Source organism: Miniopterus schreibersii, assembly GCF_964146895.1.
Source record: "Miniopterus schreibersii genome assembly, chromosome: 18".
Classification (NCBI taxonomy): Eukaryota; Metazoa; Chordata; class Mammalia; order Chiroptera; family Miniopteridae; genus Miniopterus; species Miniopterus schreibersii.
The window spans coordinates 28804235-28821251 of record NC_138121.1 but is presented as its reverse complement, the minus strand read 5'-3'; the positions used below and the strand labels follow the sequence as shown (position 1 = coordinate 28821251).

Below are 17017 nucleotides of genomic sequence, written 5' to 3'. Positions count from 1 at the left end.
CTATCTCTCTCTCTCCCTCTCCTTTCCTCTCTCTGAAATCAATAAAGATATATTAAAAAAAAAAATTACATATGTCAACTGTATCTAAATAAAGCTGGAAAAAATAAGAAGCCTCCCCTTAAAAAAAAAAAAGACAAAAAAAAAGACCATGAACATCATCATGAAAGTTAAAGGAAAACCCACCGAATGGGGAGTATGCATTTGCAAACTAGCTATCTGATGAGGGACTTTGACAACTCAATAATGAAGACTACCAAATTTAAAAATGGGCAAAATATCTGAATAGATATTTTCCCAAAGGAGGTATGCATATGGCCAATAAGCACATGAAAAGATGCTCAACATCCTTAGATATCAGAGAAAAAGCAAATTAAACTACGAGATAGCATTTTATACCCACTAGGACGTCTATAATAAAAAAGATAAATAACAAGCATTAGCAAGGATGAGGAAGAAATTGGAACCCTCAGAAATTTCTGGTGGGAATGTAAAATACTGCAGCTACTTTGGAAAAGTCTAGAGTTCCTCAAAGGGTTAAACATAGTTACCACATGACCCAGCAATTCCACTCCTAGGTTTCTACCCAAGAGAAATGAAAACTATGTTCACACATAAACTTGTACATGAATGTTGATATTCATGATAGCCAAAAGGGAGAAATAACCCAAATGTCCATCAACGAACAGTTAAGCAAAAGACCTTATATTATGATTCCATTTATATGGCATGTCCATGATAAGCAATCTAGAGACAGAAAGTAGATTAGTGGTTGCCAGGAGCTAGATGGGTATTTGAGGAAAATGGAGAGTGACTACTAATGGGTATAAGGTTTCTTTTTGGGGGACAAAGGTGTTTTAAAATTGTGGTGATGGCACCACAAGTCTATGAATGCTCTATAACCAATGAACATTTTAAATGGGTGTATTGCATCGTCTGTGAATCACATCTCAATAAAGTTGTAAAAAGCACACATAAAATTTCATCAAGTTCTATGATTTTCTAAAGAGCATCCCCGTCCTGCTCCAGTATTTAAATATGTTTAAAGAATAAAGAGCTGTGCGAAGCCTGAGCCTGCCTCACCCTTTGGGCCCTTGCTGTGGGGCATGTCCTCACTGCCCATGACAGCAGTCCAACTGGCAGCTCTCACGGAGCATCATGGAACCTGCCACACAGACAACAAGCTAAGTGGAGAGGCCAGCAGCCCACCTGGAGACTCAATATCCTGCATTCTAGCTGCTAGAGCACCACACTGTGGCCAGCAACAAACATGCACATCCTGTAATTCTTAATTCCTCTTCCCAAGCCTCAGGCGAACTGGAATCCAGGACTTTCCTGATTTAGGACAGGAAGAGGGTGGTGTACACAGTGCATGCTTCACAGCATGCATGTACATAATGGGGCAGCAACTGCTAATCAAAACACATTATTATTTCTTCAGCAACTGACTTTGGGACTGTGGGCATGGGGCTGTGAGAAGGAGGCAGGGCCAAGACAGTGGAGCTCCTGGGGCCCCACAACCCAGCAGGAAGCCCAGTGGAGGGTGGCCTACCTTGGTGGCTGCGGGGAGCGGGGCTTTGGCTTCTCCTTTTCCTTCTCCCGCTCTTTCTCTCTGTCTCGATCTCTGTGCTGTCTGTCCTTCTCGTCCCGCTTGGCTCGCTCTCGCTCCCACTCCTCTTTCCTCCGCTGCCGCTCCTTGTCGCGCTCCCGCTCGCGCTCCCGCTCGCGCTCCCGCTGCCGGCGCTCCCGCTCTCGGTCTCGCTCCCGTTCCCGCTCGCGCTCTCGCTGTCTGTTCTCTCGCTCTCTTTCCCTTTCCCGTTCCTTTGTTGAAAAGCCAAACACACACACACACACATCAGCTGCGATTTAAACACTTATGGAAAGTACAGAGAAAATGCAGAAAGCAAGCGAATGAAGAATAGGGAACACTCTGATGGTAATTTTGTTTCAGTTTCTCCTTAAAACACAATGTTAAAGAATGGATTACATGCCAAATTAGAGTGGAACACAAACTAAGAGTGAACTCTTCTAACCACTAATTCTGGACTAATCAGCATTCAAGGGTTAGTGTGAATTCTAGATGCCAGCGTATGAGTCGTCGGGCCTCCCAGGCCTCAGCTCTTCAAGTGTAGGGTGAAGACAACAGAGACTTCGCATAGGCTCAGGCCCAGGTGCCTAAAGCGCTCTGCTTAGTGGTGTCTGAAACAGTGAGCACCCCATAACGGTAGCTTTTGTTTTTCTAAGCATAATCCTTGAACACCTTTTTAAACTATTACTCTGTTTTCATTCATTTGCTCTAATATTCAAAGTTAAAAGTGAACAGTGCCTCAGCCGGGCATGGCTCAGCGGTTGAGTGTCGACCTAAGATCCAGGAGATTGCGGTTCGATTCCTGGTCAGGGCACATGCCCGGGTTGCGGGCTCCATCCCCAGTTGGGGGCGTGCGGGACGCAGCCGATCAATGACTCTCATCACTGATGTTTCTATCTCTCTCCCTCTCCCTTCCTCTCTCTGAAGTCAATAAAGATATATTAAAAAAAAAAAAAAAAAAAGTGAATAGTGCCCAGATCACAGCACACTGGCAGGTTTCAAGCTTTAGGTGGCCTGGGAAGAAATGAAGTACACACACTCCTGACCTTCATGCAGTCTGCCCCTCAGACACAGGCGGGAAATGTGATGGAAAGGGACTCCAGCAGGTCTCTGCTACTCTTCCAAGGCTGCTCTGCCTGGCTCGAGGCACCATATACCTATACTGTAGCCCAACCTCAGTGAGGAATCTGCCCTACTGGGTAGAGGGGCACAGATGGTCAACCAGGGTCCTTGTCTCTCCACAAGCTCACCATTTGATGGGTTTCTAGGGCAGTCATCTTCCTTTGGTCTTAACAACGCATGACTGTCACATAAATCACAGCACAAAAACTACTCAACTACCTCTGATCTTTTCCTAGTGGCAGCTTTCTCATATCACCCTAAAAGCATAAGATTAGGGACTCAAAGGCTGAAGCACATATATTCACAAATATTCTGAACTTTCAAGAGAAGTACCAATATAGACCGCTTCTCCATTAGACAAAGGCATGGCTGGTAGAGGCCCAAAGGAATGTACTTAATTGGTTAAGCATGACAATGATAAATATTACTAAGGACCCTGAAAAAGTAATACGCTTAAGCCCTGTTGAAAGCTTGTATCAATAACCCAATCAGCAAATCTAAAAAAAGAAAAAACAAGAAAAGCAAGAACATAGATAAACCCAAGGAAGTCTCTGTTCAAGTCACCACAAATTTAATCTGTGGACCTGAATTAGTTCTTTAGGCAATGGGCTAGAGTTAGTACACTGTGCCGGCATAATTAAGCTCACATAAAGTCCTATAAATAAAAAAAGTGGTTGATTTTAACAAATCCATCAGTGAAGTTCAGATCTGCAAATCTCAGTCCCACTTACCCGGTAATTGTGGTAAGGTTCTGTTTCTGTATATTGCACCCTGAAATTCTCATACTGCCCGCCACGCCAGAACCGGTCTATTTCATAGTCATAATAAGGATCTGCATAAGGCTCAAGTCTGAAAACAAAAACAAAAACAAATGAAAAGTAAATTTTTTCACTTAAAAAGAGTATTGCAAACATACTACGTAAAATTGTTAGCAAACAGAATGTAAGACCACATTAAGAAAATAATATAGCATGGCTAAATAGGATTTATTCCAGGAATGCAAAATTGAGTCAATATTAGGCAATTTATGAGCATGCCTCACATGATAAGAGACCTAAAGAGGAAAGTCGTAGGATTCCAACTACAGCTGAAGAAAATGTCTGTGACAAAAACTCAATACCTCTTCCTGATGAAAATACTCAAGGAAATAGAAAATAATGCTTTCTTAAGGTGGTAAAATATATGTGTATACACTCTAGAATAAAGCCAGTATCTTATTTCAGGGGGACAGGGGAGGCATTTCTGTGTGACTGGGACATGGCAGGGCAAGGAGGCCTGCTGCCTTCCCAATGACCTACCACTGAGCTGGAGGCACTGCCAATGCTACCAGACTAGAGCTGTCCAAGAGAAGCATAATGGGAAAAGGAAGAAAATGATCTCAATTTGCAAATTGAATGATGTTATGTCTGAAAAATCGAGACTCCACAATAAAGCCAATTCAAACAGCCAGAAAAACCCAGAAAGGCAGATGGAGAAAAATTAACATATAGAAACCAATGCCTTCATATACACAAATAAGGAGACAGAGGGTAGAGAAAACTTCATCTCAGTAAGAAGGAAGAAAAAATACTTAGAAACAAAATACATTTAACCAGAAATATGCAGAACCTATTAGAGGAAAACTTTTAAAACACTCTTGAAAAACACAAAAGTCATTGCCATCTCTAGTCATCTTCATGGCCTTCCGCTGGCTGCTTCTAGGAAATCTCTCCTCTGGTGTTTCCAGCAGAGATAACCCAAGGCTGGCTCTGCCAAATGACACAGCTCTTTTTCATCCCAAACAGCCAGACATCTTTCTAACAATCTAACCCTCACACCAATCAGATAATATTTAATGACATCAATCAGTAACTATGCACAGAAGCTTGCAGCTCTGTATCTCCTACAGAGAAAATAGAGTCCCTGAGGCATAGACTTTTCCTGTGACCTTAAAAATACAAAACCAACACAATACACAGCCAATGAAGACCCCAGAAAACACTTCCAAAAGGGTGCGAAGGTATGTGCTCTCTCAAAGGAGGGAGTGCAGACAAATTTGTTTTGGGAAAACTGATTAAGCAAAATGAAAGTGGCCTCTCCTGCAGGATTTCTCAGCCTCAGGATACCACGGACTGGGAAAGGGCATGCGGCATTCCCTTGGCCTGTTCCCTAAGAACCAAGCCCTGGGTCTGTAGCAGTCCATAAAATGCTGTCATGAACTCAACCTGGCAATGACTGCCTCCTCAGACACAATCTCCAAGAATGAAAGCTGGCAAGGGTGCATTCCTAGGCCCTGGGCGGGTAGCCTGACAGTGTTGCCCTGGTTTGCTAATAAGTTCTAAGAGCTACTGCTGATGGCCTTATTCCTTGAAGTTGACACCCTGTGCATTTTGGGGTCCCTTGTGTCCTCTGAATCACAGGCTCCTTCGGGACATAGTGGAGTACTCTCAGTACAGTGCCCCACAGCCCCATGCAGAAATGACATTTCTTAATGACTCATATGCATGAGGTCTTACAAGTCAGATGGTGTCTGAATAAAGTGTCCGAGGTGGTGGAAATAGAACTTTAAAAGCTATGAATTGAGGAGCTGTCCTTCTAGGGAGCCTGCTTGTACCATTCTTTTCCCCCTCTCCTTTCCCCCCCAAGCATGCATCTCCTAAACTCTAAGGTACCCAATGAGATTTGCAACCAGGGGAGCAGTGGGCAGTGGCAGCTCGTCCTGGGCTAACCCCCTGAATCTGTCTCCAAGGCCCCCTTCTCTCTGACTTCCTAGTGAGCCAAAGCAGCCCAGCCCAGGCTCTCCTGCTTCTTCTATGCCCTTCCTTGTTTCACTGTCCTAAGTGTGTTTTTGCTGCAGCCAATAAATTCTTGCTGCTTTTCTACGAAAAATAAAAATAATAAAAATAAAAGCTATGAATTGGGATGAGTCTGTCTAGAAAAGCATTACTTTTACTAAGTGATCCTGCTGGGTAAATTCTGTTTAATTCCAAATACAAGTATAAAGAGAAAAAACAATTTTCCTACCCTCTAGACCATCTCAGAATACTTCCTCAGGAATTCTTGAATGGGCAGCTTTCCCATGGGTTCTACAACCAAGTACCTAGCTTCACACGACCAGAACCAAACCACATTAAGGAAGTTCTACATGAGCTTTTCAGTTCAGTTTTTCTATCCCTAAAACTCAGCATCAGGTCTGACAGCCTATGTCTCTGGAATTGAAATCAGTGCTTCTCACACTTTGGTGGGCATCAGAATCACCTGGGGGGGGGGGGTTGTTAAAAACAGCCAGCTGGGCTCCACCCTCTCTAGGACTTATGATAGGGCAGCTCTGAGAGAATGCATTTCCAACAAGCTCCCAGGTGATGCTGCTGCTGGTCCAGAGACCATCCAGGAGAGCCACAGCTTTCAGTGCTTTTATCACTTTTCCCCACTTGGGCTGTAACCTTGATCACAGGCCTGCTATGTCACTGGGTAAGGAGCACCTGGGCACAAAGTAGTCACATAGCAGGGTCCCAGTAAATGAGAACTGTTAAGGCTTGGTCTTTTTGAGCCCGTTGTAAAATTCCAACTTAGTTTCTCAGTCACCCTTCCAAATGCTCAGCAAACCGCACCCTGCTTTGCCAGCTGTTATATGTGAGGGCTCTCCGACTCGGGCGCTGAAGGGAGCTGGCCTGGTTTGGGTGGAGAAGGGGCCTGCTCTGCCCTGGTACCCTTTTGCAGCCAACAGTGGCAGCTTCCTCCCACTTCCCCAGGCCCAGCCTCATCGCCCACATCCCCTCCTCAGAGGTCTGAGTTCTAGCCGTTCTCCCAGCTTTTCAGTTTTAACAGCCACCCCATCCCCCACCATGGCAGCTATTTCCTGCAGTTGCTACCTCTTTCTGCTTCTGCAGCCACCTAGAAAGCATGTCTTTATGTTAAATGCTCTACATTAAAATAGCCAGGTGGTTTCTGCTGGGTGGACCCTGCCTGACACAGCCCTTGCAATGACTGCCATGGGAAACAGCTGGGGCATCTGATCCCAGAGGTCCAGACCGGGTCTAGGTAGGGCCTGGAACGTGCATGTCACAGCAGATGTTGAAAACAAAAACAAAACACAAGTAAAAACCTGGCTCTAAGGTCTGTTCACAGAAGCTTCAGCGTCTGAGTTTTGCAGCATTGACTTCCCTGGTCAGAGAAGGCAGCAGCCATTGTCAACTTGGCACCAAACATGGGGCAAGGCTAGAGCACAGCTGCTTGCTCAGCCAAGGCTACCAGAGAACCAGACCCGATCGACTGCTCCCCATTGGGCACATTTTCTGGGTCCATGCTCCAGCCAGGATGGGAAACAAAATGTCAAGGGTGGGCCTTGAGGTTCTAAGGCCTCTCCTCTCACCACTCACAAGAACCACACTCAGAGCAGGTTCTGTATAAATTAGCTCCTCTCTCACAAACACCCCCAGACAAGGACAGTGTCATCACCTTCACTTACACTAGACAAAGGAGCGGCCTCAAGACCTGTGGTGATACTCCCTAGGCAGCAGGCGCGGCTCTCACTCAGACACTCCTGTCTGTGACCTAACACTTTCCCCACACACAGAATTAGGAAACAGAAGATTTAACCACTCTTTAAATCTCTACCCCTTCGACCTCTGAGCAGTTAGCTACCACAACTGGTGTGGACACTAGAGCATCCTCCCCTCCCATCTGTGCAAGCAAAAAGCCCAGGGGAGCATAACCCAGAAACAGAGGGCCTTGAGACAGCCTAATGGGTCCTGGTCAACATGACTGAATCCTGCAACACCAGCACTGTGTGTGTTCCTTTTTTCTGCACCTTTTTCTGTCATTTCAGCCAGAAGTCAGGGACTGCAAGTTTCCAGGAACAAATGTAAGTGAATAAAGTGTTGCTACAAGACTAAGATGGTGCTTAAAGGCAGTTCAGATCACCGACTGTGGTGTGGGTTCAGGTCACATTGCCCACACTGCACTAGCTGCTCAGGAGAAACCTGGCCTGTTTCTGTTCCCTAAAGGTGAGTGCAACAAACCTGGGCTTTCCCCTGGGAGCAGGAGCACTGGGAGATAACTGCTGTACTTATCATATTACACAATTTCTAAAGATTTATGTTTTCCAACCACATGTACTTCCTCTGTAATTATTTAAAAGACCAGTAATAAAATATCTGGTAGGAGAAACAACAAAGACAGCATTTACAAAGAAAAAAGTCACACCTCCCATGCTCCTGGATTTTAGTGGCAAATTTCACAGGTTTTCCTGGTTCCTAGGTAACTTAGGGAGAGGTGAGGAGACTTCTGGGGCTTCAACAACGGCTGTTAAAAACTCTCAGAGCTTGTAGGAGCCCAAATGGGCATGAGCCCTCCCCAGTCACATGGCACCGACACAAAACTAAAACAATTCCTTCATGGAAACAAAATACTGAGGAAAGTCAATTGCAAAACATCTGAAATTATCTCAGGGTTGTCATTCTCAGTCCAGGGAGAGTAGACAGGCACCCACCCCCACACGCCTTGGGGAACCTACTGCTGCTGTTCTCCAGGACCCGAGCCCCACACTTAATTCTTTCAAAAGGGAATGAAGAGGCAAACCATTCCTTACGCTGTATCTCTGACATCTCTTGTAATTCGATAATTCCAATCTCGGAAAACTTCATTTTCTTTGTCAAACTCCCGTTCGTCTTCACCAATAGTCACAGTAAACCTTTTCTCTTCAAAATCAGGCTCCTGTTCTTTTCGAATGGTTGCTTTTTTTAAAACCTACCGTTGTGAGAAGAAGCCAACACCAGTTACTGTTAGGGAAAACAAAGGGAAGCCTGTCTTGATTTGACCCGCGGAGGCTTGGCCAACGCGGCTTGAGCTACACAGCTGCGTGCTCAGTGGGCAAGGTGTGCCTGAGCTCTATGACTGGGCGGACACAGGATCCATGTAGCTTGTTGTGGAACTTGAGTGCCCTGTCCCTACACACAGCTGCATCTGGCAGGGGAGGCCCCACTAAGCAGTACCATGGAGCTTACTCATATTTTGGGAAGGGTGATGAAGGTGGCCGCTTCCTAAAAATAGTCCTGGCACTGAACCAGGGAGCCCCAGATACTCACTAAGTGAGGACCAAATGTGGAGTGGACAGTAAGTCTGCTCATGGCAGAAAAGGCACAAGGAGCCATTCAAGTCTTAGAGGAAAGGAGGTATGTGAAGGATGTGCTAAGGGAGGGAGAATGGTTTTGTTTTAGGCTGTCATTTCACTGAACAAAAACCAACACGGGGGCTCAGAAAGCAGCCTGGACATCTAGTACCGAAGTGTGGCTTGGAGTAGAGGAGTGGGAAGAGGGGAGGCCTATGTTCGCATGACAGCTCTCTAGGGAGAGAATGGCTTCTCCAGAAGGCTGGCCACTTGGGGGTAGCAGTGTGTGCTGACTCTGGGGAGTAGCTCTGAGTGACTGGGGGCTGTAGCACCGGGTGGGTGTAGTCCAATGCTGCCAAGCTGCATGAAGACAGGAGCCCATGTTCTAGGCTAGGACTCCCTGGCCTTCTGGGCTTGGTCATGAACTAGCATGCCTCAGACAGAGAGTGAGAAATCACTTCCATTCTCTAGCTCTTCAAAGAAACCACAAAAATATACCCCTCACTTTAGAGGCTTTACTGAGGATCTCTGTTGCTGTTAATCCTCACCAGAGAATATTTTCTCCATTGCTCTTTAGGGAGAGTGGAAGGGAGGCAGGGAGAGGAGAGAGAGAAATGGTGGGGAGTGAACCTGCAACCCAGGTACATGCCCCTAACTGGGAAGTGAACCCTCGAACCTTTGGTTCGAGAGCCGACACACCAATCACTGAGCCACACCAACCAGGGCTAGAGGCTTTACTGAGTTTTTGATCACTGTCTCTTGATCAAGGAAATATTAGTTTTGTGTAAGAACCGCCATTAGTATTTTTCTTCTCAGGTTTTTTGCTGAAATCTGTTACCTCCTTCGCATGCCGAAGTCCTCGTTCCCAGGCACTCTCTGTGGGGGGTTCTGGAGGGGGTGGAGGCAAAATTTCATCAACTACTGGCCCACCCTATTAAAAAATGAGAAGGAAAAAGTTAAGAAAGCAAGCAAAATTTAAAATCTATGAAGAAATGAGAGCAAAAACACCTGGAAGCATCTGGAAAGTAGCTCTGTGACTATGACATTACAGAAATGTCTTTTACACAAGTTATACTGATGTACTTTAAGCTGGAGAGTCACAAACAGCTTAGATGTCTGATTTGCTAGCAATTAAAAAAAGGTGTTCACGCACCCAAGGGTTGGCAGGCATCAGTGGGTGAGGTCCAAGAGGCGGGGCACCGTTAGGCGGGAAAGGTTCGGCTTTGGTGATTAGGGAGTAGTTGCCCTTGTCGTTGACTCCAGGGTGTATAAACCTACAATTCATTCCCCAGGTACAGTTCCCTAAGGAAACAAAAGTTAGGTCAGAATGTGTCTACAAGAGCCCAGGTGCATGAGGCCAGCTTCCTGTCTACTTTGCTTGGGCTTTCCTGAGGGCATGTGACATGCCAGACAGTATGCTGAGGACACTCATAGGTTACTGGTGTTCCCCTCCACCCTGTAAGGTACGTGAGCCTGAATACGGACAGGCCAAAGCCAATCAGCTATAATGAAAGAGTGTGTGGGCTCACTCCTCACACCTGCGCCCCCCACCTCTACTTGCATACACACTCGGGTCCTTGGCAGGCAGCCTAAACAGCTGCAGGCCAGACCCTGAGCTAAGGAGTAAAGCAGTACTTCCTAAAGGGCTCCTGAAGAGGGCTGAACATGTGTTAGAGGAAAGAGCCCCTGTTCCAAGGTCACCATATGAATAATTTTCCCCTCAAAACAGAAAAGTCAAGAGCTTCCCAGACAGAGGTGGCCCCTGCTCTGTGGGTTTACTGCTCAGACACACCACGGTCCCAGTGAGAGTCACAGGTGCACACAGAGGACCATGATTAGGCTCAAAGCACACTCATACTGAAATAGAAACTGAGAAGCATAAGACGAACAGAATTCTGCAAGCTCGTCCCATGGTGGTCTTTACCAGCTCTGTAAATTTCCATTTCTCCTATCAAAAGCCTCACAAACCATTTCAGTATATTTCTGGTACTTAAAACACATAAACAATGATAATAAATTAGGTGTTCATACTTCACCAAAAAAAAAAAAAAAAAAGTAATCTTTTAGTATTATTCAGTGACGAGAACGTCAGGGTTATTCAAGGAAACCACTTACCTGTCAGCACAGAAGGGAAGAAGCCAAAGTTTTAAATCTCGTGAGTAAGTCACTTTTAAAAATTTAATTTTTAAGTAGGTAATATGAACACAGGCTCAAAAATAAATATGGCACACAATATCTTAGTTTTAAAAAAACATTTTCAGTGGGTTAACATGTAGTTAAATTTTAAACTATTTAAACATATATATTCACTTCTAAACACAATATTCCATTTGAACATTTCTGTCAACAAAACAATTTTCCTTGTGCAACGTAAATTAAAGAGAAATAATCATTTGATATTTAGGAAAAAGCTAAATTTTACTTTTTAAACATGAATTCTTAAGTGTGTATTAAAACCAACTTAATATATTGAATATGAGATAAAGAATGCTTGAGATTTGCTTCTCTGGGAATGCAAAAATGATAGATTAATTTTTAAAATTCCTAAAAGTATTTGAGAAATCACATATAAGTCAGAGGGGAAATACTGTACTACAGGGGGTTCAAAACCTCAGAGTCTCAGGAGGTTTAAAGAAAAAAGGACTATGCAGTCACGCACCTAAATAAAAAATTTCAAAACACTATCAAGTTCACCATTTGACTCTTAGAAAACTCATATTGCATTCCACGCTGCTTTTGTAGTAAAAAAGTAAAAGCTCACCATAGAAAATCTGCAAGTACAGAAAACTATTAACAGTATAAACCACAACTTTCCGGTAATTTTTAAATTATATATCTGGATGGTAGATAAATGGGTATTTGTTACTCTGTTCTTTTATTTAAAATAACTTCCAAACAAAACATCACCCACAAGCTAGCACCCTGATAAAAAAGATCTTTTATCACTCATATTGGAAGGGGGAGAAAGAGGAATAGGTGGATGAGAGGGAACACATGAGGAAAGTAAGGGGCAAGAGCAGGGGCCTGTGACCCTCTGAGACACTGGTGAGTGACAGAAGCCCGACCCCTTGGAACCTCCTGCTTCTGGGTATGCTAAGATCCTTGCTGAGTGTATGTCTGGAACCCTGGCCACCAAAAAGGAGGACAGGTGTCCTGCAAATACAGCCAAAAAGAAAGCAGTTGGAATAGCACAATCCCATTAGCCTCCTTAAAGTGAATTTTTATCTGTGTAGAAAAGTCTGGAAAGATAGACCCTGAACTGTAGGAGCTGTGGAAGGAGACTTTTATATTTTATTGTCTTGACTCTCATTAGCACATAATACTTTCATAATTTAAAAAAGCAATTTATTTGGAAAAAGTATTCTTTAGGAAATGGAAGTAAAAATTGATCTTACGGTTTTAAAATCTACGGTGGTCTGCTTCTGAATGAAACTTCACAAACACAAACATTATGTGGACTGTGATCCTGACTGGATGAACAGGCTCACAGTTATATAAGGACATGGATGTGCGCCAGAAGAAAACAGAAAAACTGGAAACAGCTGTGACAGGCAGTTCAGTGGGACAAGTTTCTTCATCTTTGCACCATGGAGCTTCAAAGGCACTGATAGTGCTCTATTTCTTAACTGGATGGTGGGAACGTCAGTAATTGTTTTATTCATTTATTACTCTTTATGCCTGTGTAAACATTATAGTGTATTTTATATATGAAATATTTCACAATGAAACTAAATAAAAGAAGTACATGTAAACAAAAATGTCAGGATTTCTCTAAAAGGTATTCAGTGAAGTCTCCATGCCTCCAGGGCCCTCCACAGAGGCAGTTATCAATTTATTGAGGAACCAATCAATCAGTTTACCCAACCCTATTATTGCCTGGTTATACTATACAGTGTTCAACCTTGCTTTCCCCCCACTTATATAACTACAAAAAAGGAACCTGCAGGCTCAACAGCAACAAACCCAAACTCTTATCAGTGAAATAGACAATATATGCAGGAAACTTAATGGGCCCCAGTAGAAATCAAGGAGACTTAAGACACAAAGAGGACAGGAAATGAAATCCACATCTCCCACTCCAGCAACCCACTGGTCACAACTACACGAGCCCAAGGAATCCACCTCTCCCATGGTGTGAAATGTCTAGAGAAGCAAGCACACTGTGTCTATGGGCATACATGTGGGTGTGTGCGTGTGGGAGGTGCAGAAACACTGCCAGGTTTTACTACTGCTGATTGCTGGTTCCACTGGTGAACAGCACAGTGCAGGGCTGACTATCGTTTTGGGCTGTACTGTCACTGTATTTGCAATGCACCCTACTAGAACACTTGAAATAATTTTACACTATCTATTTCCCATACAAAGTACTTGCTTCACACCAGAACTTTAGAGACTTCCTATTGCTAAATAAGACATAGTGCTCTTATTTAAATATACCTTACTCCCATTTCCTGTTAGTCTAATAACTCAGAATAGATAATAAATGATCAGATTGTAAAAATAAAATAAAGCAGTTTAAAGTATTTAAGGCTAATAATTAAATACTAAGAACACACCTAAGCTCTACAAATGCGTATTCTAACAGGCATAAATCCAACGAACCATCGCATACAAATTTGTAATGATATAACACTAAGAACTCATGTGTCCTTTCCCATGTCAGAGAACTATGACAGAAATGGACAGCCACAGTCACACTCAGAAGTATTCTGAGATATTTTAACTTCTCTAAGGAATACATTCATTATGGTAGCTGAAAAAAATTAAAGTAACTTCTGGACTGCTTCTTTATAAATAACGTAGACTTGAAACCAGCAGTCCTCTAACTTTTTAGTCTCAGGACCCCAAAGAGCCTTTGAATGGATTAAACAGATATTTACTGTACAGGTTAAACTGATACTTACTATAGAAATTAAACCTGAGAAAATGTAAAGACCTAATATATAATAGATATAATTTGTTAATAATGTCAACACAAATGCTTTATGAGTAGCTATATTTAGAAAACACTTAGTGATATGAATAGTATTATTTTCCTTTTTGCAAATCTCTTTAATGCTGACACAGAACAAAAGATAGCTGGGTTCTCCTGTCTGCTTCTGCATTCAATTTGCTGTGCCTGGTTGTTTTGATTGAAAATCCAGCTGCGGCAGAAATGTAGCTGGACAAGGAAAGGGCATTTTAAGGTACTCTTGGATGTCCTATGATGCTACACCAAATTCGACAAGCGAAGGCTTCTTCAGTTAGCCACAATGCGGGATCTGTAACCCCATCACTGACTTTTCCAACTTTGTCCCACGGAAGTCCACTAGTCTATCTTGAATTGTGAATGGATCTTCTACCCACGTATGATTTTGTAACATCACCCAGTGGTCATTTGGAAAAGGTCATTAAACACTAAAAAGCTGTCAAGCTCACGTTGGAGATACTGGCTCTCCAAAATTCTAATTTTCACTTGAGAGCTCGAATTTCATCATTAGCAACAGATATTGTCAGTTGTTCTTGAAGCAGCAGGCGCACTTGGTGAGTCTCAGGAGACTTGGTTCTATACCACCTTGGCGTGTCACAGTCCTTCCTGCAAGTGAGCACGCGCTCCGTGGGAAGAGCGGCTGGCTCAGCTCACAGTGCAAACCTCGAACGTGCCCTCCCTGGAGATGACCTTTGCACTTCAATGCGCAGCAGAGGGGCTCCATGCGCACTTCCAATCTTGTCATACTGAATATAAAAAAGACATACACTGAGGGCTCTTATTGGGGTGATGAAATGTTCTAAAACTGGATTGTGGTGATGGCTACACAACTTGGTAAATTTAATTTAAAAATCCCTGAATTGTACACTTAAAACAGGCAAGTTTTATGGCATGTAAATTATACCTTGATAAAGTTTTTTTAAAAAGACCTATATTCAAGTATAAAACAATTATAATTTTTACTGCTCTATCACAGATATCATTAAGTATAATTGGCATTATTTAACTTTGAGTGCATGGTGTGCACAAAAATTAAACCTGAGACTATTAGTCAGTCTATTAGTACAGACTTAATATTATTATGAAAATAATTCTGACCTCAGGGGTCCCCTGAAAAAGTCTCAAGGACTCCTAGGACTCCACAGACCACACTTTGAGAACTGCTGCTTTAAACACAAAAGAGAACACAGGAATTCAAAAGTGGGCAATAAACATTTCTCCAAAGACATTCGAATGGCCAAGAAGTACATAAAAAGATGCTCAATATCACTAGTCCTTAGGGAAATTCAAATCAAAACCACAATGAGGTGAGGAGATACCACCCTCACATCCATTAGCATGGTTAATATTAAAAAAATCAGAAAATAAATGCTGGTGAGGATGTGAGAAACTGGAACCCTCCTGTACTGTTGGGAATGTAAAATGGTACAGCCGCCATGGAAAACAGTATGGGAGGTCCTCAAATTAAAAACAGAGCTACCAAATGATGCAGGAATCTCTGCGTATACTCAAAAGATGTGGGAGCAGCGTCTTAAAAAAGAGGTATTTGTACACCTATGCTCACAGAAGCTTTACTCACAACAGCTAAAAGATGGAAGCAACTCAAGTGTCCATTGTGTGATGAATGGATAAACAATATGTGGTTATCCACACAATGGAGTATTAAAAATGACATTCTGACACAGGCTATAACATGGATAACCTTGAGGACATTATGCTAAGTGAAATGAATGAATCAGTCACAAAAAACCAAATATCATATGATTCCACTTACATTAGGTGCCTAGAATAGTCAAACTCAGAAACAGAAAGTAGAATGGTGGCTGCCAGGGGCTGAGGGGAGCAAAAGAGGAGTTTGTGTTTAATCGGGACAGAGTTTTAGTTTTAAAAGATGAAGAGAGTTCTGGAGATGGATGGTGCTGACGGCCACAGTATAATGTTCTCAGTGCCACTGAACTGTACACTTAAAAATGGTTGAGACGGTAAATTTTACAGTATGAGTATTTTACCACAATGAAAAAAGAGAGAACAGGACGCATTATCACAAGGAGGCCTGGCTTACAGAACAGGCTAGGCCTATGACAGCTGGGGAAACCAGAAACCCAAAGGAGGGCACAGTTGAAAGAAAATGCTATTTATGCCCTGGTGAACAGAACTTTGTGTACTGATGATTCAACATAAATATATGAGGTAAAAATATACCATAAACAAAGTATTGGCACTTTAAAGTGTTTCAATTTGTATTCCTAAGTACATTTTGTTGTCAATGGTCACAAATATTAATGTGTCCATTTGGGAAATTAAATGATTAATCTGAAGATCATAATTTGTAATAGAAACAAAGTTAACAAACTTAAAATTTTTTCCAAATTAACATATAATTCATATACCACAAAAGATCACCATTTAAAGTATATAATTTAGTGAGTTTTAGTATATTCAAAGTTGTGCAGTCACCACCAATTCCAGAACATTTCATCACCCCAAAAGGAAACTGTACTCATTAAACATCACCCCACCCTCTCAATGTTCCCACCCCCTGCCCTAAGCAATGACTAATCAATCTACTTTCTGTCTCTGGGGATTTGCTTATTCTGGACAGTTCACGTAAGTGAAAATGGACAACATGCAGCTTTTTGTGTCTGGTTTCTTTCTTTCACTTGGCACAGTGTCCTCAATGTTCATCCATGTTGAACTACCAACACTTCTTTCCTTTTTATGGCTGAATAACATCCTATTGTATGGGTAAACCAAATTTTATTTATCCATCATCAGTTGATGGACACTTGGGTAGTTCCCACTTTTTGGCTATTGCGAATGATGCTGTTATGTTCATGTACAAGTTTTTGTGTGGATATGTTTTCATTTCTCCTAGATGGATACCCAGAATGGAACTGCTGGGTCATACGGTAGCTCTATCCCTCACTTTGAGGAGCTGACAGACCATTTTATGTTCCCACCAGCAGGCATGAGGGTTTCATTCTATGCATCCTTACCACACACAACAAACTTAATTTTTAGAATGACTTCTCCTATTGTTAGAGGGAACTTAAACTTATCCATCTCAATTTAACGTCAAGCTTATAAACTGCAGGTAAGCAAAAACATTTATATCCCAGAAGTTTCTTACAACTAAGAAAAAGCAGGAGCTATGTTCTAGAACACGAAAAAAACCAACCATTTCCTTTTGTACTGTATCACAATTCTCTGTAGAATGAACAAACAGTAGAGGAGGAAAGGTAAATATATTTTT

At 42.6% G+C, this 17017-nt stretch overlaps 1 protein-coding gene across 3 annotated transcripts in view; it reads right to left on the bottom strand.

Moving 5' to 3' along the window:
* Nucleotides 1–17017, bottom strand: part of ZC3H18 (zinc finger CCCH-type containing 18) — a 55511-nt gene that overhangs the window by 20339 nt on the left and 18155 nt on the right. For all 3 annotated transcript variants that reach the window (XM_081118004.1, XM_081118002.1, XM_081118003.1), the window contains 5 exons: nucleotides 9949–10097; nucleotides 9634–9726; nucleotides 8277–8434; nucleotides 3439–3556; nucleotides 1550–1818 (listed from right to left, as the gene is read on the bottom strand). In XM_081118004.1, coding sequence (XP_080974130.1) covers nucleotides 1550–1818; nucleotides 3439–3556; nucleotides 8277–8434; nucleotides 9634–9726; nucleotides 9949–10097 — 787 coding nt within the window. The remainder of the gene's footprint in view (nucleotides 1–1549; nucleotides 1819–3438; nucleotides 3557–8276; nucleotides 8435–9633; nucleotides 9727–9948; nucleotides 10098–17017) is intronic.